The sequence below is a fragment of the Paralichthys olivaceus genome, chromosome 3, assembly GCF_024713975.1.
Source record: "Paralichthys olivaceus isolate ysfri-2021 chromosome 3, ASM2471397v2, whole genome shotgun sequence".
Taxonomy (NCBI): domain Eukaryota; kingdom Metazoa; phylum Chordata; class Actinopteri; order Pleuronectiformes; family Paralichthyidae; genus Paralichthys; species Paralichthys olivaceus.
This window is the reverse complement of record NC_091095.1, coordinates 10,904,336-10,929,988: the sequence shown is the minus strand read 5'-3', so window position 1 is coordinate 10,929,988 and position 25,653 is coordinate 10,904,336. Positions and strand designations below refer to the sequence as shown.

Here is a 25,653-nt window from a genome sequence, read left to right as displayed (position 1 = left end):
GGGCTATCTGCACATGTCGCTGATATCCAGGCAACCCTGGGAGACTGCGAGACCTCGGTTGCTTGTGCAGAGGTGGGGCACCGGAGCGCCTGTATGAAAATGTAGGTCAGAGAGAAACATCGAGCTATAAATACGTCAAGCGGCTGTTGCTACACTACGACTTAGCCTGTTGCTACATCTTTATGTTTATGAGTCCTGGCTCTCCACTGATTACATTACACAGGGCATATGCTGATGATGTCATGCTGTCTTTGCGGAATAAGCTTGACCTCCGTGCAGCTGGGCACCAGACCACATTAGGAAGAGAAGCTCGCTGAGTGGGTTTCTGTGCTCGGCTGATATTTCAGAGTCTGTGTGTGTGTGTGTGTGTGTGTGTGTGTGTGTGTGTGTGTGTGTGTGCGTGTGTGTGTGTACTCATGTTCCGGGGACCTAAATGTGTTAACAGTCACATTGTGGGGGCAAGTTAAGGTTTGGTTCGGTTAGATTCAGGTTAAAGTGAAGTTACATTTAGTTTAAGGTTAGGTTTAGGTTAGGTTAGGGTTTGGCAGGTAGTAATATGGTTTATGTAAATCAACGTAATGTCCTCTGAAGTCATGGAGACATGACTGTGTTTGGTGTAGGCTATGATTGAGTGTGTCTCCCGAAAGCACATCAGCTCATAATGAGCCGCTGTGAAGCTTTTGATGGGATTCACCCACCGCTGGCTGAAATACACTGACCCCCCCAGACTGTGGATTTTCATTGTAAATCCATGGCAGGAATGTTTTTTGTTTTTAGTGAATACCTCAGTGTGGCAAACGGTTTTGTGCCAGCTGGTGAAACACAGTTTGTCCACATAACAATCCCCATATTCACCTCCTCTGGGCAACAGAGAGCCTGTTTTCTCCCTCCTCTTGCTTTCCTCTGCCCTGTTGGTGAGCAGCATCGGTGCGGCCGGCATTAAGCGAGGCAGAGCATCTCTGCATGGTTCAAACTGGACTCTGGAGGTGCAGCCCTCACACATACAGCAGCATTAGAGTGTTTGAGATGATACTGCAATATTCGTCTCAGCCAAATGACTTGTAAGAACAGTCTGGAATGTGTGGAGGCCTGTTGCTGTGTGAAAGTGAAAGTGACAGGTCTTCCACTTTTAGATCAGCAGCAGCTGAAGTTGTAGCACTGCTGATCTGTCACATCCTTCACTGACCACAGAGTCTGTTACTGTGCTGCAAAGAGTATATGTGATGTCGTAACTTTCAACACGAGGAACTAATCTCATCTCTTATTCGCTGCTCTGCCATTTAAAAGTTGAAATCTCAATGAAGTTGAGCTCACATCCATCTATACTTATGCATGATATTCTGATTTGGGGCACACATGAATATTTGTATCTGCTGGATCGATTGTATATTCTCTGAAATGTCCAACCAAAGGAGGACGGATAGCAGATAAATAGCAGTCAGTGTGTTGTTTCAGGGCATTTGGTGTGACTGCTTCCTTGTCATTAAAGGATCCATGTAATGTTCTAAAAGCTTGTGCTCATGGCCTGACTTCCCCGAGGCCAGTCAGAATGAATGGGCCTTCAGTACCTTAACTGAATAACTTTTACAGCCTCTTCCCTAGAAGCACATTGGTAAAAAAAGAAAGTGTCTAAATCCTGCCAAGAATATTGAATCAAAAACATATTTAAAAAAACACAGACATCCTAGATATAATATGAATAAAAGAAAGCTGAGAAACGCAGTCTTTGTGTTTCCAGCCTCTGTGACTTGTATTCACCGACAAAAATCTGACCTCGATCTCAGACTCTCTAAATCCCCTCTCATATTAAAGAGCACTGGAGGAAAACACGGCCCACTTGTTTTTCAGCTCGCATCTATACAAAACATTTTCCAAATCATTTTCTTTTTTTTATTGATAATTCTATGAGGTTCACATAACAAACCACATTATATTCTTTAAAAAATAACATATTTATACTTAAAACATCTTACTTTACATCATATTACATACAGGTGTTTATTCTTTTGCACAGCAAAGATATGACACTTATGTTTCAGACAACAAACATATTATATACATGTAGTCAACATAATACTTGAATTAATTCCACAACAGTGCGAAATAAAATAAATGAGCAGGCTGTTACAGGGAAATTAAGGATGCCCGTTTAGACCCACTGAACCACTGAGGGAACGCGTGGTTTAAACCGGAGTGTTGTTTGAATCTTTATGAGCATTGTTCAACAGAAAAATGCCTTTTTCACGAGAGAAGGTAAACAAGCTTGAAGCTACAACAAATCCTCTTAAATAAAAGAGACGGAATTAGTGCCTGCGCCCTGAGGCGCGCTGGGATCGTGTGGGTTCCACCAGTTGTTTCTCAGACGCGCATGCACTTGTTTTCCCACTTTGTGCTGTGGTTACACGATCTCGAACTTGTGTGTCCGTGTTAATTGTCCCAGAACCTCGGAGGGTCTTTTGTGGATCCTCTCAGTGAGTCGTGGAGGCACAGATCAGACGAACTCTCCAACACAGAGGAGACATCGTGGCTCAACAAAACAACCAGAGGTGCACAGAAATACCAAAGATCGTTCAGGCAATTTCCTGCACCTTCACCTCCCCGAACCCGTTCGAGAGCGGAGCAGGGTCCTGGTTGCTCTCTATGGAGGACTCGCTGCCTGTGCTCTCTCCAGAGAGCAGTCTGGTGACTCTCAGGTCAGCTTTCAGAGTCTGCACGTCGTTTCCTATGCTCATCTCTCCCAGGTCATTAATAATCTGAGTCAACTCCTGTTTGCCGTTAGTAACACGATCATCGTCCGTGTCCAGAACGTCCTCGCACTCAAAGTGCATCGCTTTCTCCTCCTCCTCCTCCCCGACCAGGTCCTCTGTGATGGAGCCCAGCTTGGGCGCGCTCCGGCTGCGCTCCACCGGGGGTTTGTAGTAACACTGTCCGTTCAGCAGCTTCCTGAGGGGGACCAGCGGGATGGTCTGCTCCCCGATGAGCTGCTGCTGCTGGTGCCGGGCATCGTCTCTCCGCTTGAGCCTCTTGAACTCGGCCAGGGCAGTGGCCGAGGTCTGGTACAGGAGCAGAGCCATGGCCTTCGCCTTCTCCGGCTTGGACACCAGCACCGCGTGGCACCGCAGCATCACCGCCTTGTGCTTCATCTCGTGCCTGTAAATCCAAGCGAAAACCTTGGGAAGCCTCGGGTCCGCGACGCAGTAGGTTATCCGGTGCAGCAGGTACAGGTGTCCCGGCCTCTTGGCTTTGTCGTCCACATGCACCATGCGGATGCCCTGCGAGCTGATGGTCAGGCGCATCTTGGTGCCGTTCTTGCCCATCTCGCTCTTGCCCCAGATCTTGCTCACCGCCACGTCCGTGCAGCCGTCCCCCTTGGACTGGATGGTGGTGGCGTTGCCCAGGTAGAGCACAGTGTACGTGGGGTCCTCGCTGGTGATCTTCACCTTTTTCCTCTTGGACTTGAACATGCTGCCCACCCTGTTGAGCGCGCTCTCGGGGCAGGACTTGGCGAAGGAGGTGAGCGCGGAGTAGTTGAGACTCACCGCATAGCCCTTCTGCTTGGACTGCTTGTCTTCCTCTATCAGGTCGAACTTGTTCTTCTTCCACGGCAGCATTTTAGCGCTGGTTCCACTCAACAGCAGCACTGAGAGAGAAAGAGAATACACTTTGTATTATTCTAGATCCTACAGGTGTTTGCTGCCTGTCACGTCATCTAGGAGAGTTTCTGTAAGAGCTGAGCGCAGAGAACCGTACTTCATGTGTCCAGTGCGTAAAGTGCTTCTGTCCATAGTGTTGCTCCAGCTCCTATCTCATCATCGTGCAGAGAACTGACTGATGCAGACAGAGGAGCTGCCCGGGTTATATACAGGGACAAACCATATCTGTGCCACTGTAGGGGTGGAGGGAACCAAGCGTCCACAGGTTCGTATTGGTCTGCGTTGAAAATGCTCGTTGATGCTGTCACATGTGTTGCTGTTTTCAAAAGGCTGCAGGAAATATTCAGTTTGGATGAACTCTTCAGAAGAAAGTTTATTTAGTAACTGTGTATGAAATTAACACACAACAGTCATAGTTTTATTATAAGATATCAAGTGAACACAAATACAATACGTTCATGAAAAGTGTATTTTATGTACATATATATATATATTTGATTTAGTTTATTCTGTTGGCGTCTTTTATATTTTTGTTCTCTACATCATTCTGACACGTCTGCTGCTGTAAACAAGTGAATTTCCCCAGTGTAGGATTAATACAGTTTTACCTTATTATATATTATCATTCACCTTTTAGAACAAATGGTCGAATGACTTTTTAATGTCTATCTCTCTCTGTCTGCCTGCCTATCTATATATTATCTATCTATCTAACTTGAATTTCCTTCAGGATCAATAAAGTATCTATCTATAATCTATCTATTTATCTATCTATTAATCTATATTTTATCTATCTATCTATATATTATCTATCTATTTATCTATATATATAATATCTATCTATATAGAATCTATCTATCTATCTATCTATATTATTTATCTATCTATATATTATCTATCTATCTATATATAATCTATCTATATATATATTATCTCTATATATATTATCTATATATATTATCTATATCTATATATTATCTCTCTCTCTATATATATATATATATATTATCTATATATTATCTATATATATATTATCTCTCTCTCTCTCTATATATGTATACATATTATCTATCTATCTATGAGGCAGTAGCTGGGTCCCTCTTGCTGAGAACGCTGGTTTACACTGCCATCTCCTGGTTCACATGAGAAGTGCGTGTGTTAATCCTGTGTGTGTGATAACTGTTTTCATTTTTGTATTCGCAGCTTTTCGCAACATTAAAGTTTTATTAACTACATTTAAATTCAACAACTATTTCATTAGTTTGATTCTTTACATTCATGTTGCTGTAAACCGGCTGTTGCCAGGATGGTGGAACAAAAACTTGGCGCTCTCCGAGTTTCTTCAGGACACATTTAGAAACTGGACAAATGAGTGGGTTGTACCAAAATTACGTTGTTATGGGAAGTTAAAAAGGAGATTATCCAAAATGTTTATGGAGTAATTACTGAGATATTCTACTTGAAGCACTGCCCATTTAAATTAAACATATTTGTCTCGCTTTCATTGAAATAGACTCGTCCGGATATTTGTCTGTGACATGGTTGGGTCCACTTCCGGTTCTTACGACAACAACGCTGTGCACATGAGGAGCAGTGGTTAGCGACGGAAGTTGAAGCTATCCTGCATCGACCAGTTTAAACTGAGCGTGTGTGAGAAGTGTGGACTTCAGGAGTCATTATGGGGAAGAAGAAGTCAGGAGGAGGAGGACTGGGCCGAGCTCTGATCAAAGAGAGGCTCCAGACAGGCCGAGGAAAGAAGAGGGGCGACTCCTGGGTGAGATATCACATCGAGCTTCTGTTAAACATGTCTGACACTATTAATGCCGACAGGTCTGAAACTAATGCTATAAACAGGTCTGAAACTAATGTTGTGTGTCAGTGATCTTGCTGAGAGATCATCATATCATGTTGTAGTCATGGTCCTGGACACTGTGTGAGACTTTGGTTTAGTTGTGACCTAACTCCCTGAAGAAAATGTCATTTTGTTAAAGGTTTTCTTCAACATCTGTTCCTAACAAATAGTTTATTATTAAATAAATTCTCAATGGAGACAAATTCTACTGGAAGATCTTTGCTGTGTGTTATCAAAACTGAATGACCTGGTTTATCTGGTTTGCTGCTGTTACTCACAGTGTGTTTCGATCATATACTGTCTATGGTTTTGATGCAGGGCAGTCATGGGAATCTGACCGGCCAGAGCGTACAGTTACAGTGTCAATTGAATAGGAATTTTTCTGACTCCCTTTTTTACCTGTATGTTTCCAGCGCCACACCAGTGAGCTGAACGATGGCTACGACTGGGGTCGGCTGAACCTGCAGTCGGTGACAGAGCAGAGCTCCATGGATGACTTCCTGGCGACTGCTGAATTGGCTGGAACAGAGTTTGTTGCAGGTTTGTGGAACCTCACATAACTCCTGTAGTTGTTGTATGTAGTACAAAGATTGTTTGACCCACAAGCATTTCGAGGAGTACTACTACATGTACTCATGTATGTTAACGTCATGTCAAAGGGAATGCAGATGTTCTATAAATCGATGTCTCTCAAATAATACTCGCTGGTTGCTGCGTTGACAGTGTTGCTAGGTTACTCACTGCACCTTTATCCTTTAACTCCAATTGTTTCTTGCTTTGTTTTCTTAGAGAAACTCAACATCAGCTTTGTGCCAGCGGATGCCAGAGCAGGCCTGTTAACAGCTGAGGAGAGAAACAGGCTGAAGAAGCTGCATGAAGACAACAAGCATTTCCTCAGAATTCCTCGACGGTAAACACAAGAGATCTCGGTAATGTAATAACATTTAAGTGTGTTTTGTGTTTTAATAGTTGTTATGTCTCTTGATTGTTTTAAGCCCCCACTGGGATGAAAGCACCAGTGCAGAGGCACTTCAGCAGGCAGAGAAAGACAGCTTTTTGGAGTGGAGACGAGAGCTTGCAGAGTGCGTATATTTCTCTCATCTCAGTCACTCAAGTTTGTATTTTTAGTAAAAAGTAAAAAAACTGAAAACATTTGTATATTTTAAGATATGTTATATATTTGTGTCGGATTATTAGTGTAAATAATGTAACCAAATATCATTTTTTTAAAGGCTGGAAGAAGAACAGAAGCTATTTCTCACACCATTTGAGAGGAATCTTGAGTTCTGGAGACAGCTGTGGAGAGTGATCGAGAGGAGGTACAAACTAAATCTCTGCAGAGCTGTTGGTTTAACCCTGTTCTTAATGGAGCGCTGCAACACCAGTGAGGAATATCTTCATTTCATGTGACACTCATAGCAAAACTTTTGCTTTGTTTATTTTTAGTGATCTTGTCGTTCAAATCGTTGACGCCAGAAATCCCCTGCTGTTCAGATGCCCTGACCTGGTGAGGACATTTCTTTAAGGAAATGTTTATTTTTGGGAGGATATCACTTCCTTTGTGTGCCCCACTTATTTAATTTACATAACATTATCCAAGATGATCCCCAAACTCTAAATTCCGCATTTTATCTCAACATTTCACTTTTGTCCTAAATGATTGTGCTTGTTTCTTGTTCTGCTTGTAGGAGTCATATGTAAAGGAAGTGTCAGAGGATAAGGTGAACATGGTGCTTGTGAACAAGGCAGATCTGCTGACCAGGGAGCAGAGGCGAACGTGGGCCAAACACTTTGAGAAAGAGGGGATGAGGGCAGTGTTCTGGTCGGCCCTGGCTGAGAGCAACAGGCTGGATGCAGAAGAGAAGGTGAGGGGATGGAGATTTGATGAGCTGCTCTCTGAATGTGTTTACGCATTTTCAGTGCATGTATGAAATTTCAAATGTTTTTGGATAAATCATGTAGCATCATGATATATATAGCTGAACCCAGAATTCAAGTGGCAAACTTCTCTTTTCACAGGGTTTGGAAGTGGAGGGTATGGAAGTGGAGGATCCAGAGTGTGGAGAGAGTGACGCAGAAGAGGACAGGAAGCCGGACAATGAAGACTTGAGCCAAAAAGGAGCGGATGGAAAGGAGGAAGTGAAGACTGAGGAGGAGGAGGGTGAAGATAGTGGTACAGAGGATGAGGAGCAGGAAAAGATAACTGTAGCTGAGGAGGAGTGGTTCACCTGCTCAGAAGACGAGAGTGAAGAAGAGGAGAGGACTGTTGGTTCATCCAGTGAGTCCTCGTTCCACAATTCCAGCCGTCTGCTGCATAAAGATGAGCTGCTGGACATATTTAAGGCTGTTCACAACAGGCCCAGGTGTAAAGAAGGACAACTGACCGTGGGACTGGTGGGTAAAAGTTCTTACTCTGGTACATTTGTAGTCACGACTGACACACAACTGACAGAGTCCTTGTTTCTGTACCAGCTCCTCATCTGCCAGTCTGTTAACTCAGATTCAGTTGTTTTTCTATGATAGAGACAGGTGATATTATTTATTTGTCCAGTCAGCACAGCCATCCAGTGGACCATCATTCTGTTGCTTTGCAAACATAGCATCGGTCTCTGTATGAGGTGGATTGTGTAAAAACCTTAATTATAAAATGATTTCTCATCATGTATGAATCTGACAGGTTGGATATCCTAATGTGGGCAAGAGTTCCACCATCAACACAATTCTAAGGAACAAGAAGGTGTCCGTTTCTGCCACTCCTGGACACACAAAGCACTTTCAGGTGAAGAACTACTCTGCACCATATGAATTCATGTGTAACATCAGAAAGCCTGAGATTTACCCTTTTTTTTTAACATTTATGTCAGACCCTGTATGTGGAGCCAGGCATGTGCCTCTGTGACTGCCCAGGTCTGGTCATGCCCTCCTTTGTCTCTACCAAAGCTGAGATGATCTGCTCTGGGATCCTGCCCATCGATCAGATGAGAGACCATGTACCTGCCGTCTCTCTTATATCCTTTAAATGCTTTTCTACTACAGCTTCCCTCCCCCTGTTGATTAGCTTTAAAGGCTTCAAGTCAATATTAATTGCATACGCTGTACAAGTTTAAGAAAGTTCCTTAACAGTTATGATACATATGTCAGACAGTCCCTCGGCATGTGCTAGAAGGCACCTATGGCGTAAACATAATCCGACCACGAGAAGACGAAGACCCTGACAGGAACCCGACCTCTGAGGAGCTGCTGATGGCTTATGGATGTGAGACGATCAGACATCAATTAAAAGAACAAAACATTTACTTGTCAGCATGTAACTGACGGAGAAGGTTTTTTCTTCAACTTCCATTCAGGACCAAAACAATATTTTTTTAAACCTAAAAGAAACATTGATCAGACAGTTGTCAGGATGATTATCGAAACTTGCTGACATGAAATGTTATCGACTTGTTTTGATTAATTTTCTGTATTTGGAAACTAAGCTTTTTCTAGATAAGAGCTAGATAAAGTTTGATATTCTTTGTTTATCTTTTTTCCAGACATGAGAGGTTTTATGACAGCCCATGGCCAGCCTGATCAGTCCAGATCGGCCCGCTACATCCTGAAGGATTATGTCAACGTAAGTACCAGACCAGGGTCCAGGTTTAAGTCTCAGTTTATGGTGGGTTAAGAAAATAAGGGACCTCTTTGAAGTCAATATGGAGCCTCTCACGCTAGTAAAATAAAACATGTAAATTGATCCAACTGAATGAATGTATTAAATCTACTGGTTGCAAACAGTCTATATATAAATTCACCTGCTGCTCTAACTGCATCAAGTGAATATCCTTTTGTATGTTTAAAGCTCAGGGGACTTTGGCTCTGAGGCTGCATGTTGAAGTAGCTGTTCCAGAAATCTATTTGTTTCATGTAATTGTCGACAGAGAATGAGACATTTTGATTATTTATTTTTTTCTCCAAACCATTTGGCCACATTAGACTTTACCATCCATCCATTAATTTAGAATATGTACATCTTTGGAACTTTGACTTCTTAACGTTCTCTCCCTTACACTCTGCAGGGAAAGCTTCTGTACTGCCATCCTCCTCCACATATAAATCCTGAAGACTTCCAGCCACAGCACAACAAGTTCCAGAAAACAGATTCAGACGACTGTGACCTTTCAATGACAACAAACAAACACAAGATCAAGAGAATAGAAAATTCAGTTGACAAGAACTTCTTCAATCAGGTACATCTGCTGTATGACTAGTGAGAACAGTGAATGAGCTATAGTTGTTTACTGTCAATAATTCAAGAAGAGAGCGTTGACGTGTCTTCTGTCTTTAGGACAACGTGCGGGCCCTCTCCAGGGGCGTTCAGTCCGTCATGGGCTACAAACCAGGCAGTGGACCTGTCGGCCAAAGTAAAGCTGGACCAGAGGTGGTGGTGGGCAAACCCTGGAAAAAACATGGGAACAAGAACAAGAAGGAGAAAGTACGCCGGCTCAACAAACATCTGGACGCCTGACAGTGATCTAGAAAATCAGCTTTTACAATTTCAGATCATTTTTTAAGCAAGAATGGGAAAAAAATCCAATGTACAGTTCACATGTGATTCCAAGGGAATTGATGCTGAGCAGTATCTGTAGGTTACTATGGCCCCTTAATCCTGTGAGAATGGAAAGGTCAGGCTGTTAAACTAATGAGGAGCATAATCTGTCAATGCATTCCATCATCTGGATCACCAGTGGAACAACAGATCTCACTACACTCTTTGGAAATGGTGTGAAATTAGTGAAAAATAAAGACTTTTTCAGTTTGAAGCTGTTTTCACATCACAAAGTCTTTATTCATTTACTGTAGGTTGGACACATCTTTTAATTGGCAAATGTAAAGAAGCATAGAATAAAATCAATGTTTTCATGCTATTGTGTTGCAGCTTCCATTTCAATGCGGTTGTTGATTCGTGTTTCACTATAAACCAGTGGAAAGAAAAGTAATTTTGTATCTGCAAATATAAATGATGGAATTAAATTATGGTCACGTCTTCAATTAATTATTAATCTGAAAGAGCAATTTTGGTTTTTGAAAAGTTACATTTGACTAAAGCATTAAAATAAATTTGTATCAGCAGCGAAGATCTTTTATGTTTACATTGGATGAATAGTGTAGCTTTTTTATTTATATTTTTTATTAAAGGTACAGTGTGTCGAATTTTTTGTGCCAGCTAATGTTGAAATTGCATGTTGCAGCTGAACACCCCCCACCTCACCCTCTCGTTCCAAACATGAAAAAGAAACCGTGGAAGCCTTTAACTGTCATAAAAACTCAAAAGGTGTTTAGTTTGTCCAGTCTGGACTAATGTAAAAAACATGGCGGCCTCCGTAGAGAGGGTCCCCTCTATGTAAATATGAAGTATTTGAATATAAAGGGCCTATACAGGAGAGAGAGCCTGTGCTTGACGGCAAAAGCAAGTGTGAGGTATTTAGTTCTAGAAAAAAAAAAGAATGTCCTCCCCGTCGGGGAATCGAACCCCGGTCTTCCGCGTGACAGGCGGAGATACTGTCCACTATACTAACGAGGATTGGTGAAAACAGAGAGGACCACCAGCTCTCTAATTCCTGTGGTTCCTGTTTGTAATGTTTACTTTGTTTTTGGGTGGTATAAATACTGCATAACAACAATTTGTTCAAATAAATACCATAAGTACTTATAACTGAGTTAATGTAACACGTTACTACCCACCTCTGGAAACAGACCGCTTCCTCTCAGCAGGGTCAGTGAGTCACTGTCAGTCTGAAGGAAGCAGAGCACTGAGGGAACCTTCTCTCCACGTCCAGTCTGTCTGTGGTTCCGGTCTGTAATGCTGCGTCCATCTTGGAGGTGTGACGACTCTTTTCAAACCCATGAGCTTGACATGACCTGAGCTGAGCTCGTGTGTGGTGACGAGTGTGGTCCTCCGTCTGAGCATGAGGACCTGACACATGATGTAAAAACTTGTCATCACCAGTTTTTCACAAAGTCGCCATCTGCAAAATCACAGGCACGATTCATCGTTCCACCCCGAACAGGAGGAAAACAATGGACAAGTCAGAACAGCGCCACCTTCGCGTAACATGGTTGACTGCGGTATTACAGCAGTCCTCATTAGTATAGTGGACAGTATCTAAACAAAAGAAAGAAACTACTTCTTCTACCACAACTCAGAAAACTACTTAAAAAAACTTTTACAAACTTGAAGATAAAAACTACTACTACTACACTAAATACTTTTTACTGTACTTCACTGGGGCCGCTGATGCTCTCCTTTAAATTCAGAGGTGTTATTGTCCATTGTCTTCTTCGAAAATGGGGAAACAGCGCCCCCAAATTACACCCAGTGGCCAAAAATATATTACATCCGTACTGTTAAGAAACTACCATAGAGAATGAATGAGAAAAGTTAAGGAGCAGGGTTTCCGGTCACGGAAGACCGGGGTTCGATTCCCCGGCGGGGAGTGGTTTTGTGCTTGTTATTAAACTAGAGGTGAGTTTCCAGGGTCGTGTTGAAACATGTTGAATTTGACATCGGTTCCATCCCCTTTAATAATGACTCTTCAGCCATTACATATAAACACAGTGGTCCCTGGATAAAACCAATGTCCTCTCACCTTCATTATTATCAAGCTGATGTTGGACGGTCACTTTTTCTCTTCGGCCTTCAGCGTGGATTCAGTCAACACCATGTCTGCTGTCATGTTTGCTGTCATGTTTGCTGTCATGTCTGCTGTAACATGTGAAGAAAATCATACAGACACCAAATCACTTTCCTCCACAGTTTTCTGGTTAACAGCACCGTGGGATCTATTCAAACAGCTTTATATTCACGTGACCTTTCTGATTCTATTCAGTCTCGGAACAGACACGTGGTACTTCAGGAACGGTGGCGACAGGTTTAATTAATGGCGCATTCGGCATCTATAAGCGTTAACAGTGCACTCTCTATCACTCTCATGTACTCGGAACATTTTTAAGCTAGCACATTCACTGTAGCCAAAGCTAACACTTAGCAGCTAGTAATTGTTACTGCGTCACACTACGCATCGTTTTTAACCAGAAACAAAAAGTGCATGTCGACGAAATTATTCACAGTTTAAAACATATACATCGTTTTAAAGTGTTTTTAGTTTTAGCAGTTTTTCATACTCGTATATAGTGACAGCCGCGTGACTTACCTGTAGAGTTAACAGCTCAATCTGAAGACGACACGGTGCCTTACGATTAGTCAACTCTACTGTGTGTCATAAGGGACAATCTACATTAAAATAATCAAACACTTAAATCAAACACTTAACAAAACAGGGCTGCAGCTCCACCTAGTGGCGCAACACTTTGGCTGCATTACATATACCAAAAACAACTGAAGAAAATAAAACACGTCTCTTGACAGCAATACTTAGAAACATGCTACTCGTCTGTATTTTTAACTACTTGTTACACTTGTAAACTTTGGCTCTAGGGCCTCAGAGACTCCAGTGTGTTTACAGTAGAGTTGGTTGGGTAGGTGCTACACCCAGTGTTTGACACAACCAAGACGATTTCATTTTTGTCATTGAATATTCAAATGAATTACATTTCTAGGGGTCAGATAGGAAAGAGTCAGATCATCTCGGTCTCTTCAGTAATATTCTCATCATCGTAAGCAACTTGAAGTTTCTTTGAACTTGCATTTTCGTAGTTTGACCACAAGAGGGAGTTATAGAGACGTGGGCGATATGTTCGAGAATTAAATTAAATATTATGACAAATAAAAAAGTGTTTTTATTACTCTGAGAATGTTACTGCACAAAAATAAATGAAAAGTCTCATGAATATCATTTCTTTAATTGATTTTAGAAGTTTTTATTGTCTTGCACTTGCTGCGCCTCGCCTGTAGGTGGTGCTGCAGCCCCTCAGCACCCTCACTCAGCAGGTGTGTGAGTCTTCCTTGTGAGACACTGGATGTATTTGGGATCACTCAGGACCCGCACTGATCATGGATGTTCACACTGGACCAGGATCAAACTCTTTCTTCTCTCATCTGTTTGCTTTTTGCGTGGATTCTTTCTCCACCTGTTTCTCACGTGAGTCAGACAAACTCTGCGTCCTGATCGGTCTCAGCTCTTTGTCTGCCCTCACTTTACTTCTGTCATGTCTGCTGTGAGTAGTTGTCCTTGCAGAATTTGCTGTGTTTTCTCACTGAAGCAGTTCTGCATTACACCCGTGTTGAATTGTTTAAGGTTGATGTACCAGAGGTGCAGGTGTCCTGATGAAAATCCTGCAGAAGAAACCATCATTCTCCTCTACTGCTTCCTGGGTAACCTGTGCAGCACTGTGGGAGCCAGTCTGTCCAGACAGCTTTATATTCAGGTGAGTTTTAAAAGGCATTTATTTGTATGGCGACAAATCCCAACATAAGTTTGAGACCTTAAAGATTAGAGAGAAACCCAAGAGTTGCACTTCAGGCTGAGGAGAAAGAAAAATGGGGGAGAGCAGAGGTGGGTGGAAAAGAGGGGACAGAAGAGAGAGAAGAAAATAATTAGAGGGATATTTAGAAATGTAATTATGTTCATGCAGTTTAAATAATAATCAAACTTATTGTTGTTATTATTATTGTAGGAATAATAATAGTGATAATAATAGCAGTTGTTGTTGAGTATTGTCAGATCTGGATCCTGCAGCTCTGGAGTCAGATACCTGCAGGGTGAGAGAGGGAGCACAAATGAATCGTACTTTAGCATTCTTTATTTACTTTATTTACTGCTCTACCCCCTGTAGGTTTTAATGGGTGCCTTTGCAGCTGCTGTGGATGCCGTCAATGTGATGTTTTCCTGTTTCCCAGTGTTGCTGGGCTTGAACACAAAGACAGGTAAGTTTAGGATTAAATCATCATAATAATTCAGACCTTCTGTCAGCGTTCAGACAAAGTGCAGGCAGCTCAGGTGTTTTAATGCCAGCACCCAGCTGGCAGAGTTCCTTTAGGCAAATGAACAGCAAGGAGGCTTATCAGAGAATGTGACAGATAACCAAACAGGACGACTGTTCACTACTGTTTCTCTTCTCTTCTCTGTGTCCTCCATCAGAGAGGAGGCTGAGGGTCATGAGGAGGCGGAGGAGACAGCACCTCCTCGGAGTGTGCATACTGATGGTGGTTGCCGGAGGTTTTATGAAGTCTCCGGTCAAACCAGCAAACAGGCTTCTCAGCAGGAGGAGACTGCTGCACATCCACCTCCAAGTAACCACTCACCAAGTCATAGTGTGGTCACACAGACACGTTTATATATATTTATCTCTTTCAGTTTACTCGATGTTTTTTTCTGATATACATTTTTATAAATAATGTTTTAACACATTTTCAAATGGTTATCCTCGAAGGACAACACTGAAATCCTGGGTTACATACTTGGCTTGATCTCTTTTGTCATCGTCTGTACCTCCAGGCTCCCGCACGTCTGCAGAGTCGTAAGTGAAAAACAGCCCCCAAGTGTTTTAATATCAGAGTCACACATCTCTTGCTTTCCCAAAATTCTGCCCACCATTAAGGGTTTGTCATTACTTTCCCCCTGTAGCACAGAGGACAGATGTTGACCCAGGCCCACGTGTTCTCAGGACTGCTGTGCTCCCTGGCTGGGGGGCTCTACGCTGCTGCCATGCTCCTCTACGACACTCAGATTGAGTTTCTCCTGAGAGTCATGCCATGGCTGCTGACAGCAATATGCGGAGTCACTCTGGATCTTCTCGTATCCATGTTTAACAGTGTTTGTCTCTTACTGAGTCTTTCATGTGCAGGGTTTCAGCTCCCAGAACCCAATGCATTAGCCAGAGCTGCAGTTTCCTCTTGGGGGCATTTATGGCACAATATTGATTCAGAAAATTAAAGGTCTTAAATTTTTTCTTTCACCCTCTGGTTGCTTGTTTATTGAATTACAGGAGCTGCAGCAATAGATGAAATGAAAATAAATCAGAAGTAGATTTCAGACATGAAGTCCAGAGGATGTGCGCTTATTGGGTCCACACTATTACCGGAGTTTGATTGATCGACTGATTGATTGACTCATGAACAACACAGCAGGAGCTTTCTCACTCAGACACGCACAGAAAAACACTCTCTGGAGCGGGGTGGTGCTGCAGGCAGAGGACGTAACGAATGAACTCTGCAGCGAAATCACGGGTTTTTGTTTAAAGCACATTCACACTGACTTCGACCCTCATCAACAAAAGCCCGCTTGACATCTAAGTCGATGTCTCCTACGTGTGTGGCACTGCTTTTTTCCCCCTAAGATATTTGTACTCTTTTTTTCATTCTTGCATCCCTCACATGTTAGAAACATCATCACACAACCACTTGCTTGCCGTGAAGTCAGTGAGTTTTTACTAGAGAGCTGACTGGAGAAACTCTGCAGAAATTCCAGAGACTCTCAGTCGGCCATTTGCATTCTCACATACAGAGAATGTCCGGAGGATCTCTGGAGTTCAGTGCACGTCTGAAAGCAGCAATAGATTCCCACGGAAATCTGGGCTTGATTTAAATGGCATCTTGAAATGGTGAAATGTACGTGAATTGTATGGATTTTCCAATGGATGTGATCTGTTGACCTTTTACCCAACATTGTCAGACTCTAATCCTCCACTGGTGTAAGAGAGGAACCAGGCAGCAGCTTATACGCTTGTCTCCAGACACAGAGAGTCTTTTAGGTGGCTCAGGCCTCTCCACTGAGGAGAATGTTGTCATGAAGAACCACAAAAAACTAAAACTTAATTCATCACCACAAACAAAAGTAAGTTTTCATCATAAATAATGTTGCCTATTGGCTTTAAGTGTTATCCTGAATAAATAAAATGCTAATTGCTGAGTTTTACTGTGGTATTTTACACATTCATCTTTTTGTGCTAGTCAACGTTTTCTTCAAAGAAAAAAAATGTCCAGATGTCTGAAATGGGCCGCTACATGGATGTGAGTGTTCACCCTGAAGGGAAAGTAATCAAAGAATCTTTTGTTCACAGTAGTGATGTGGTCTCTGCATGTGAAAATATCGGTGCATATTTTCTAATCTTGTCAGTGGTCGCCCTTGGTGTGTAATACCTTAAGTGGAAACTCTTCTGTTTGCAGGTTTGCTTGCAGGAGGCGGAGGACAAATGTCTCAACGGGACAGCGCGAGGGATCAGAGTTGACGGTTTCTGCCTGTCGGATACGTCTTTTGACTCCTCAACAGTCAGCTCAGATCTGGAGGTGAGTAGAAAGAATTAAACATCCATATTTTAGTTTTTAGTTTCCTATTTTTATATGTTTTTTGAATTTTAACACTTACATAACCAAAACAGCAAATTCCTAGTATGTGTAAACCTACTTGGCAATACAACCCGATTCTGACTCTGGGTGTGTAGGTAGGTAATATTTAACCAGTGCTGGTGAGGGGCAGGAGCAGTGTTAAATTTTCTTAAAAAGAGAAGGGCACTTTAAGGACCAGCCAGATTTCAGCTGTCCCCTGACCCCAGTCCTGGATCCACGCCTGGAGTTGATCAGCCACGAAATACGAATGTTTCATGTCACAAGAAGTACTCAAAGCATAATTGTTAGTAGTATTTATTGGGCTTTTTAACTGAGGTTATTTTGATACATGGTATATTACAGCAGTATTGTACAGGTTTGGCTGCACAATACAGTCAATGGTGGTTGAATTCAGCTGCGTCAGTTTCAGAGTCCTTGTATTTTCATGACTTACTGGGACACTTGAATGGAAAAGAGCCATTGTTGTTGTTAACACCCACGCTTTACCTGCTATGATAAATCTAAATGTTTGCCTTTTAACAACCCCATAAATCCCTCAGATTTTTTATGAACCAGTAAGGCCTTAAAGTAATATTTAACGTTTTATAGCCGACCACAAGTTTTCACCTGCATGTCCGCTTTGCCTTTGCATTTTTGGAGTACTGAAAGCAGACAGAAATTGAAAACTGGTCTTATCAGTAATATCAGAAACAAAAATCCTGAAGTCTGACTCTTTTCAAAGTGTACCACTAGGTGGTGACACCATCCAGATACAATTGATGGTGCAAAGCTGCTGTGAGAGATGTTCGCCTGCTGCGTTATTGTGTGTTCTGTCACCTTGTGTGAACTGCTCTGAAGACCTGTGTCATTTCAGTTTATTGTCTTTTTATTTCGGCTCATATAACTGGTGTTATCGTTACATATGTTCATGAAGAGGAGGAAGTTGGGTGCTCTGCTGTCCAATAAATGTTTGACAGGAATGGAACTAAAATGCTGCCAGCCCACATTTGGACATTCAAATGTAAAAATACAAATGGAAGGTTGTGGCAGTCAGAAATTTACAACAGCAACAGTGATGTCTGAGTGCAAGTGAATGCAGCAAGAGATGACGCTCCCTGTAGACTTCGAGGTTGTACCCATCACACGACAGGAGCTGTTTGCAACTTTGAGTGCATTCAGTCAGCAAACCATAGAGTGAAGGAATGAAAACAGCTTTTATTGTCACAACTTCTTGGCTTGTGAGGATGGGAAGGAGATGTGGTATTGACCGAGGTTCAAAAACATATTTTATCCCTCATTATAGACACAGGGTAATTTTACTCTCTCCAGAAACCTCCAGTTTCTCTTGGAGCCAGCAGCTTTCTGTGCAGCCTCTTCTGGTCCCGGCTGCAGACATCCTCTGTGGATGAGGATGTCTCTTTTTTTCCTGCTAATTGTATGTGTAGGCTTTCCAACTTCTACCAGTAAAATACCATATGACTGCAGATGGAGAGTGGCAGGGTTGTAGCAATAGTGAAGTTCGTCCCTCACGGGATTACGTGATTGAGAGACACATTAAACCTGATTGAACACAAATTGCCATTTTTCACTCATTCTGCAGACGCATGTCAGCAATGTAGTTCCAGTTCTTTCAAAGCTCAGTACCTGAGGATTTGCACCATCATCATCTTAAAATTAACCTTATTTATGGTTTAATCAGCTGGACATCTTGACCACACGTGTGGCTGAACCAAATGTGAGTGTCCAAATTGAATATTGCCTTTTTTTAAAGACAAACTTAAACACAAAAATTTAAATTGACATAAGTGATAAGCTTATGTTCAAAGGAAAATTGTAATATTTGGAAAGAAAGCTTTTTATTTATATGTAATGCCACCTTTTGACATATCTGTTCTTTCACATGTGCCACTAGTGAGATTCAATATCTAAATTTTGGGCCTTTACAAGCAAATATTGATATAAGAGTGATTTTTCTGCTGCCTCTTACAGTCTCCCCCCTCTTGACAAACCATGAATATTTCTCTAGATCCACTCATGCTGAACCGATGTGCTGCTGTGCTACATGAATGTGTTTCAATGGGTTTAAAATAAACTTTAGTAAACTCTGAGGCCCGACAGTGTCACAGAGCGAGATGTGGCTCTGCCTCTTCATGAGGAGAACACACACGTGGAGACAGCGAGTTAACAGTGAAGCCAACAATGGTGCAGATTTTAGTTTCAGTGCCATAGCAATTTCTTATCTGAATCAATGTTTGCTCTGTCCAAGTTTTTAAGACTTGAACTCAGAAGAACTACCAGTGAGGACAGTGTGTGTTTGCTGTAGGAAACCAAGCTTTGTTTTTCACGTGATGCTCAGGGAAGTAAGTCAGACAAGTTTCTTGTAAGAGGACAACAGTCAGCAATGTTTTTTTAAAGCATTGATGAGTCAAACTATAAAGTGATACGCGTGTGTGGAGGAAGGTTTATGGCTAAACATGTATGGACCTGTCATTTACGAGAAGCATGAGAAGCAGGGTTCGTATTTGAACTTTGTTCCTCAGTGGACAGTTGTTGCTAGAATTAAATATTGGCTACAGAGTGAAATTAGCCTTGACGATTCACATTTATATAACTTCCACTGCTCTGAAAGGCCGAGTTTGAGTTTGCGAGCGCAATGAAATTACAAGCTTTTACTTTCTCATGCAGGCCCTGATGCTCACAGCCACAAGAGAAACTCCCTCATTATGCTGCCTCTAGGAGCCAAGCTGTGGAAGATGTCATTTAACCAGAAACACAGGCAAATGGTGTGAGCCCAAACAATTGCAGCTTCATACTGTTCACCTAACAGGAAACAGCAAATGATGTGAATGCCTTCAGCACAATTAGTATGTTAGAGGAGTAAGAGGATGCTAAGAAAAGCATTCAAAATGTCTGTGTTACATGTCTACATGTTTGAATCTATTCTGGTGGACATCTGTCCTCCTCAAACAGGACTGGGACTGTTTTGGGAGCAGCTCAGATCAGTACACAACATTATAATATATATTATTATTATATACATTATATTTGACAATAAAAATCTTTGAATCTTATAAGGTAGAATCTGACAATAACAGGTCTTCTTTGCTGAGGAGTACTGAACAGATCTCCAATCTGTAATATTTAACAACTGGATAAGTCATATTTTACTCCCTTCCATCTGAACTCTCTTTACTTGCCAGTTAGAATTAACAGAAGCTGTTTACTTGGTGATTTAACAGAGAGGTTGTTTCCCTACAAGTTGACTCCATGTCTAATGTATAATCCACAATACGCAGAACTCTAGATGTCGGTGAAAATTGTGTTTATGTCCTCAACTGCAAAATGCAAGTAGAGACAGCAAGGAAGAAGTGTTTACATAGAATATGAATTAAATTTTTTTGTCCCTCCTTTTCACAATAACTCCATAATCAGTGATCATGATAAAACCGCACTACGTTTTGGAGCGTGCTGCCTGTCTAAACCGAGCAGTTGGAGCTCACTTGGCTCACCGCAGCTTGAATTGTCTATTGTGCAATGTGTTCCGTGAGCGTTTCTGCTGAGTGCCGGTTCTTATTTGTTTGGGTGAGGCCGAGGCAGGGGGTGGTGGACGGAGGTGGGGAGGTGGGTTGACCGAGGGGGTACAGCGAGGGGAGGAATTGTTTGAGTTTTGCCTTATGGCCCAATTGTTCTGCTGTAAAGGATCTTTGATTAAAGACCAAAAACCGGGCTGGGCCTGTCTGCCTAGGAAGTAGTGCGAGATGTTTGCCTCGTCAATAGGGGGGCAGTGCTACCCTCTGCTATTCTGGGAAATGTTTATAGTTTCTTGTGTGATGGCTCCTGGACTGGAATTTAACTGTGTGTGAACACTGCTTAACCTTCCATATTCTGGGTTTAGCTGATGTGGTCATCAGCTAAACCCAATCGTCTTGTGTTTCCAAAATAAAATGAATGATCCGATGGGTTGTTTTTTTAAGCAAAATTATGCAAAACATGGTGGGAGCATGTTGGGAAAAATACAATACATTTTGATGTAGATCCGGACCAGAGGGCGGATCCAGGAATTATTTGATCACTTTCTTTAACATTTTAGCTTTATTTCTTGATAACTTTGACATTTTCACAGATTTTCCCAGGGAATAATTCATGGATCATGATGAAAGAAAACCAGGCATATTTAGGGCACTGATTTCTATTGGTGTTTGAAATGTATTGACTATTCAACCATTGTGCCTTGGCAGATATATATACGCTCTTCTGAGTGTCATTCTAGATAAATATGAGGCAGAAGAGTTAGATGGTGTCTGCTAGACATCCGTCAATTCACCAAAAACTCTTTTATGCCTTTAAAGACCTTTTTTTCAATTGTCTCCATGTTAGATTAAGTATGCTAATATTGGCTACTAAGATGACGCCATATACAAACATGGTGTATTTCTTAATACTTCTGCTGCAATTATTCAAATAATATTTTGATATGTCCATATTTTCCAGTGGGATTTTGAAGAGGCAAATGTTCAGTGGAGAGGACCAACGGTAAAACAACAGAAGGGTGATGAGTTCCCTCTCAAACAGTGTCCAGCAAACCCCAAACCCTTCACCATCTGCACCTGTGCCATGTCTGGACTCCTAAAGAAAACTCTGTCTAGTAAAGAAGAGGGTGTAAGATCCACAAAGTGATCAAGAAGAGAATAAAATCTGCAGAAATGGACCTGTCGTCTGTCTTATTTTGTACACAGCTTTTTAATTTTGCAAATATGTAAAACCTATTGGTTTTTGCTCAATGATTAGAGTATAACCATGAGAGTTTTTTGGCTGGTGAATTTTTTATTATAGATGCATTGTGTGTCTTTGTCTAGAAGTTGTGGCCAATTCTCAGAGGACTGTCGAAACTCTGTCCTGACCGCATTTATCAGACCCTCTGACAACTGAGATCTGTTAAGAAGGTTTACGGAAAAGACCTCCTCTAATAAAACAATATTGCTCCCCCGCTGGCTTGCAAGGTTATTGGGTCATATCCTGTATTTTGCAAGTCGAACTGGGTTATCAGGGCTGGACTGGGAAAAGGGCCGACAGAGCAGATAAGAGCCAGACTAGACGGCCCGAGCTCGTCCGTCCTCTCCATCATCCCTCAGACTTCTGTCCATCTGGCTGCTCCGGGGCTTTAAAGCATGATGCAGGAACAACTAACCAGGACATTTTAACTGAAGGGACTTCCTCAAAGCCTGAAAACCAAACAATACACAGATTAGAGCAAAGTTATGAAGCATGTTTTCCTCCTCCCTGTTACATTTCCTCAAGTGACATGTCTTTCTGAGACAAATGAGTGGGAAACCACTAACGAAGTGTAACAAAGCGATCGCTGATATCAGCAGTTGCACTCATGTTACTCAACACCTTGTTTTTCCTGTAAACACGACTCAATAGATTGGACTAGGAGATCATTCAATTATATTGTTTACAGAATTTCACCAGCAACATGCTGAGAAGATAAGATCTTAATTTGTTATTGTTCTACCAATTTAAGTGAAGGATAAATGAATACTGCTTAGAAAACTGTAATTAAAAACTAGCAAACTTGGCAACTGAAGACAATTTATGTTTCTCGCTTTATGAGAGGAAAAAATGTCTTCAACAAGGTTATGTTTTCACCTGTTTGGTGTGTTTGTGGGTTTGTCAGGAAGATAACACGAAAACTACCGAAAGGATTTCCATGAAACTTGGTGTAACGATGGTAAATGGGGAAAAACCCTTTTTTTAAGCTTTTGTTAGGATTGTTAGTTTGGGTATTTTCTGACATTTCTGCTGATTTCCAAGGGAATTCATGAATCTTAATGAAACAAATCTGTCATTCATAGGGGACTGATAAGTGGGTGCAATTTGGTGCAGCTTGTTTGAATTTAAGGGGAGGTATAAGCTACCATTCTATTATAACATACATCTGATTGATTACTGATTTTAAGAAAATATCTCTTTGTGACAATGAGGAGCCTCTCTCAGCGCCTCCTGCTGCTTATAGGCCAATTTAATCTTGCTGATAAAGAGCAACCCATCCAATGTGTGTAGCGTGGTGAGGTCTAGCTTGTAGGATTAACTGTAGTTTATCTTGTAAACAATATATCCTATGTCTAACATTATTTTTTGTTTTATATTTACCCGAAGTGCTGTTGTTCACCCAGGAACTTAAACCAGAGAATCGTCTTGAAAATAGACCTAATATGAGAAGTTGTTTTTAAGATGTATTTCCTTATATATCGAATAAACTCAAGAAATAAAATTGCGTTTGCACTCCAATAATGTCATCTATAGTTATGATAAATGCTGAGCTAGCATTGCTCCATCTCTGGGCCTCATCTCTGTCTCTTCTGAGATTGGCTGAAAGGAAAACAAACAGCGTGTCCCACATATAAAAGGTGGAATTCTGTTTGCAGAAGTGATCAAGAGCAAGGATTAGCACATGTGAAGCAGCAGTGGGGAGTGGGCCTTTCTGTTTTTCTTGGCCCGTGCGTCATTGATCACTCCACTGCAGAGAACATGGAAGATGGTGGATGATTTGAGGCCGCGGGACATTTTGTTCACCTTGCAAGTTTGTTAGAAAGGGAGAGGGGCAATACAAAATCCTGAATAAGCAAGGAATTGATGATTAACCAGTAGTTACTTAATTAAGAATTGTATCATAGTTCATTGTGGGTTTCTTAAGAATAGTGATTTGACTCACTTTACTTGTCACAAATGGTACCACCCAGCCTGTGATATCTTTGATTGCATCAAGAGACATGTATGGATCTGTTTATGAAAAATTAGTCATGGGGAAAGAAAAAAATGATACAGAAACTTCTGGTGTCTCTCTTGCAACTCCCTAAACTTTATGTATGTGCAGTTCAAACTCACCAGAGAGCTACCAGCACCTATGACGTTTGCTTCACAGTGTTTGTACATTTGCTTAATTTAGCATGATTGGATTATCCTGTTTATGGGCCCCGGGACAAGGAGGTTATGCTTTCACAAGTGTCTGTTTGTGTGTTTGTTGCTTTATCTGTTTGCAGGATGACGCTAAAAACTAAGAAACCAGTTTCCACCAAACCAAGTGGAGGGATGGAGCCTGGTCCTGGGAAGAGTCATTCAGGTTATCAGACCACTTACTTTTTTCTTTTATACAGTAATTCTGTTATGAGAACTCAATCATGGGTAGTATTGCTCGGTCTTGGCGGAGGAATGCGCTCTACTGAGTGCCATTCTGGTTACTTACTGTATTTTAACCAAATCATAGGTTTTTAAGGCACAATTTCGATAAAAGAAAACTTAGTAAGTACATCTGTCTGATAAATGTAAAGTTTAGTTTTTTGTACTGAAAATATTGGTGAGTTACTAAACTGGTCAACTATGGGCTCGATGGATCAGGTGGATCAGGCCCTGGCAAAAAGGTAAAAGATGAGCTGCCCACTTTAAGTAACAAAACCTCATGTATGTCATACACGAGTAGCAGAACAAAGTAGAATAAAAAAGAAATACTCAGTAAAGAGTACCTTGAAATTGTACTTATACACATTGCAATCATTGGCTGTTGGACTTTTTAATTTGGTCTATGTCCCGTTTGCTAACAAGAAGGAGGTGCAGATTCAAGACTCCAGACTTTACTTATCATGTGCACAACAATTACACGCAGCAGTCTCGGTAATGAAATACTTGGGTCACAGGCTCCTCTATAGCCATGCTCTCAAATATTACACAAGGTCATACATGAGAAGCTGAACAAAGTAGCATACAAATGAAATACTACTTAAATACAATACTTGCTGCAACACATATTATTATCTGTCGAGGCATCATGGCTGTCGGTATCAGCATCATGTCCCAGCAGCGCCAGGTGAGAAACCTCCCCCCCAACATGAAGCACATTCTCTGGGAGAGTCGTGGGCGGTGTTCTCGCTCCCGTGATTTCAGCACATGTCACTTCCTGCCGTCACGCAGCCAGTTCGGGCCAGTTCGCCGCCGCTGTAGCTCTCAGTCTGTCCCGCTGAGCTGTCAACACACAGCGGCGCCCCGCTCCTTCTCCGCTCGTCCGACCGACCTACCGACCGTGTGCTGCGGCAACCTTTCCCCACGAAACCCCGGTCCTCCGTCCTCTTTAGCGACGTCTTCCCGCAGATAACAGCCGCTCTCGTCTCGCCATGACTCGGAGGTGATCTTCAGCGTGACCAGGTGGTTCTGGGTGAGTGTATGCGCCTTCATGGCTGTCATCCTCACCCATGTGTCAGTCGCTACCCCGCGGAGCTAAAGCGGCAGCGTTAGCAAAAGCGTGTGTGTGAGTGTGTGTATGCCAGTGTGTGTGTGTGTGTGCGGAAGTCAACCGTCCTCCTTGCTTCGGTAAGTGCGGGGAAATCGGGTCAAGACTGCGGTTCGAATGCCGTTTTCCCATTCGCACTGTCTGGCAGTGATTGCGCGAACGCTGGGAGACACATGGACTTTGTTATGAAGCTAGTTACCGAGTAGCACGCTAACAATGAAGCCAGGCTAGCGTTAGCCTGCTAGCCAACATCCAGCAAACGTCTTCCCGATGAAGCGCTATCCTGCTGCCCGGGACTCGCACCCACGACTAGCTGTCAGCTATTCTGCCATCCGCGTGGATGTATTTGAACATAAGCTAACAAAAGAACAACAACACTGAGTAAATCTAAATGATCTCACAACGTATAGCCGTTGGCTACACATCACACAGATGTGAACGTGTGTTTGTTCTCTTAATGGCATAATTGGGAAGTTGTTTTGGCCAGCTGGGATCATTGGAGCTACATTTCACACATTTCAAGTCATCACAATGAAATCCTGTAATTTTAGAGGCTGTAAATCGTAAACACGCCTCCTCTCTGACAGCTTCATTGCTTGTA

The 25,653-nt window shown here is 42.1% G+C and overlaps 4 protein-coding genes, 1 long non-coding RNA gene and 1 other non-coding gene across 12 annotated transcripts in view; 3 read left to right on the top strand and 3 right to left on the bottom strand.

The window, feature by feature from the left end:
- Nucleotides 1–1,876: 1,876 nt before the first annotated feature.
- fam43a (family with sequence similarity 43 member A) lies at nt 1,877–3,869 on the bottom strand. Its single transcript, XM_020080551.2, has 2 exons — nt 3,751–3,869; nt 1,877–3,640 (listed from the first exon to the last, which is right to left on the bottom strand). Coding segments are annotated over exons 1-2 (1,071 nt in total). The 5' UTR covers nt 3,752–3,869; the 3' UTR covers nt 1,877–2,570.
- Nucleotides 3,870–5,168: 1,299 nt separating this feature from the next.
- lsg1 (large 60S subunit nuclear export GTPase 1) lies at nt 5,169–10,515 on the top strand. The gene is made up of 14 exons (XM_020081467.2): nt 5,169–5,427; nt 5,919–6,045; nt 6,295–6,415; nt 6,501–6,587; nt 6,738–6,824; nt 6,952–7,012; nt 7,194–7,370; nt 7,525–7,899; nt 8,183–8,284; nt 8,370–8,513; nt 8,638–8,761; nt 9,039–9,118; nt 9,561–9,731; nt 9,830–10,515. The coding sequence occupies exons 1-14, from the start codon at nt 5,332–5,334 to the stop codon at nt 10,007–10,009; spliced, it is 1,932 nt and encodes a 643-aa protein (XP_019937026.2). The 5' UTR covers nt 5,169–5,331; the 3' UTR covers nt 10,010–10,515.
- Nucleotides 9,431–12,251, bottom strand: LOC138407184 (uncharacterized). Of its 2 annotated transcripts, XR_011240597.1 has the most exons (3): nt 12,132–12,251; nt 11,227–11,458; nt 9,704–9,939 (listed from the first exon to the last, which is right to left on the bottom strand). It is a non-coding gene; the product is annotated as an uncharacterized lncRNA (long non-coding RNA). The 2 variants fall into 2 exon arrangements; XR_011240596.1 differs by lacking the exon at nt 12,132–12,251 and having other exon boundaries at nt 9,431–9,939; nt 11,227–11,552.
- trnad-guc (transfer RNA aspartic acid (anticodon GUC)) lies at nt 10,994–11,065 on the bottom strand. The gene has a single exon. It is a non-coding gene; the product is annotated as a tRNA-Asp (tRNA).
- A 1,144-nt stretch (nt 12,252–13,395) lies between the features above and the next one.
- Nucleotides 13,396–21,476, top strand: tmem44 (transmembrane protein 44). 5 transcript variants are annotated; one of them, XM_020080762.2, is made up of 10 exons: nt 13,396–13,659; nt 13,740–13,869; nt 14,278–14,368; nt 14,583–14,734; nt 14,875–14,961; nt 15,069–15,239; nt 16,116–16,277; nt 16,394–16,453; nt 16,610–16,729; nt 21,260–21,476. In XM_020080762.2, exons 1-10 carry the CDS (start codon nt 13,496–13,498, stop codon nt 21,443–21,445), a joined length of 1,323 nt encoding a protein of 440 aa, XP_019936321.2. In that variant the 5' UTR covers nt 13,396–13,495; the 3' UTR covers nt 21,446–21,476. The 5 variants fall into 5 exon arrangements, with proteins under 5 accessions (XP_019936321.2, XP_019936320.2, XP_019936324.2 ...); XM_020080761.2 differs by having other exon boundaries at nt 16,394–16,477; XM_069521896.1 differs by having other exon boundaries at nt 13,446–13,583; nt 16,394–16,477.
- Nucleotides 21,477–23,870: 2,394 nt separating this feature from the next.
- atp13a3 (ATPase 13A3) overlaps nt 23,871–25,653 on the top strand; it is a 34,402-nt gene continuing 32,619 nt past the window's right edge. The window contains exon 1 of one of the 2 annotated variants that reach the window (XM_069521895.1): nt 23,871–23,891. The gene's annotated coding sequence lies outside the window, so the exon portion shown is untranslated. Of the gene's footprint in view, nt 23,892–24,717; nt 24,978–25,653 lie in introns of those variants that run through there. The other variant, XM_020080930.2, reaches the window with a different exon arrangement.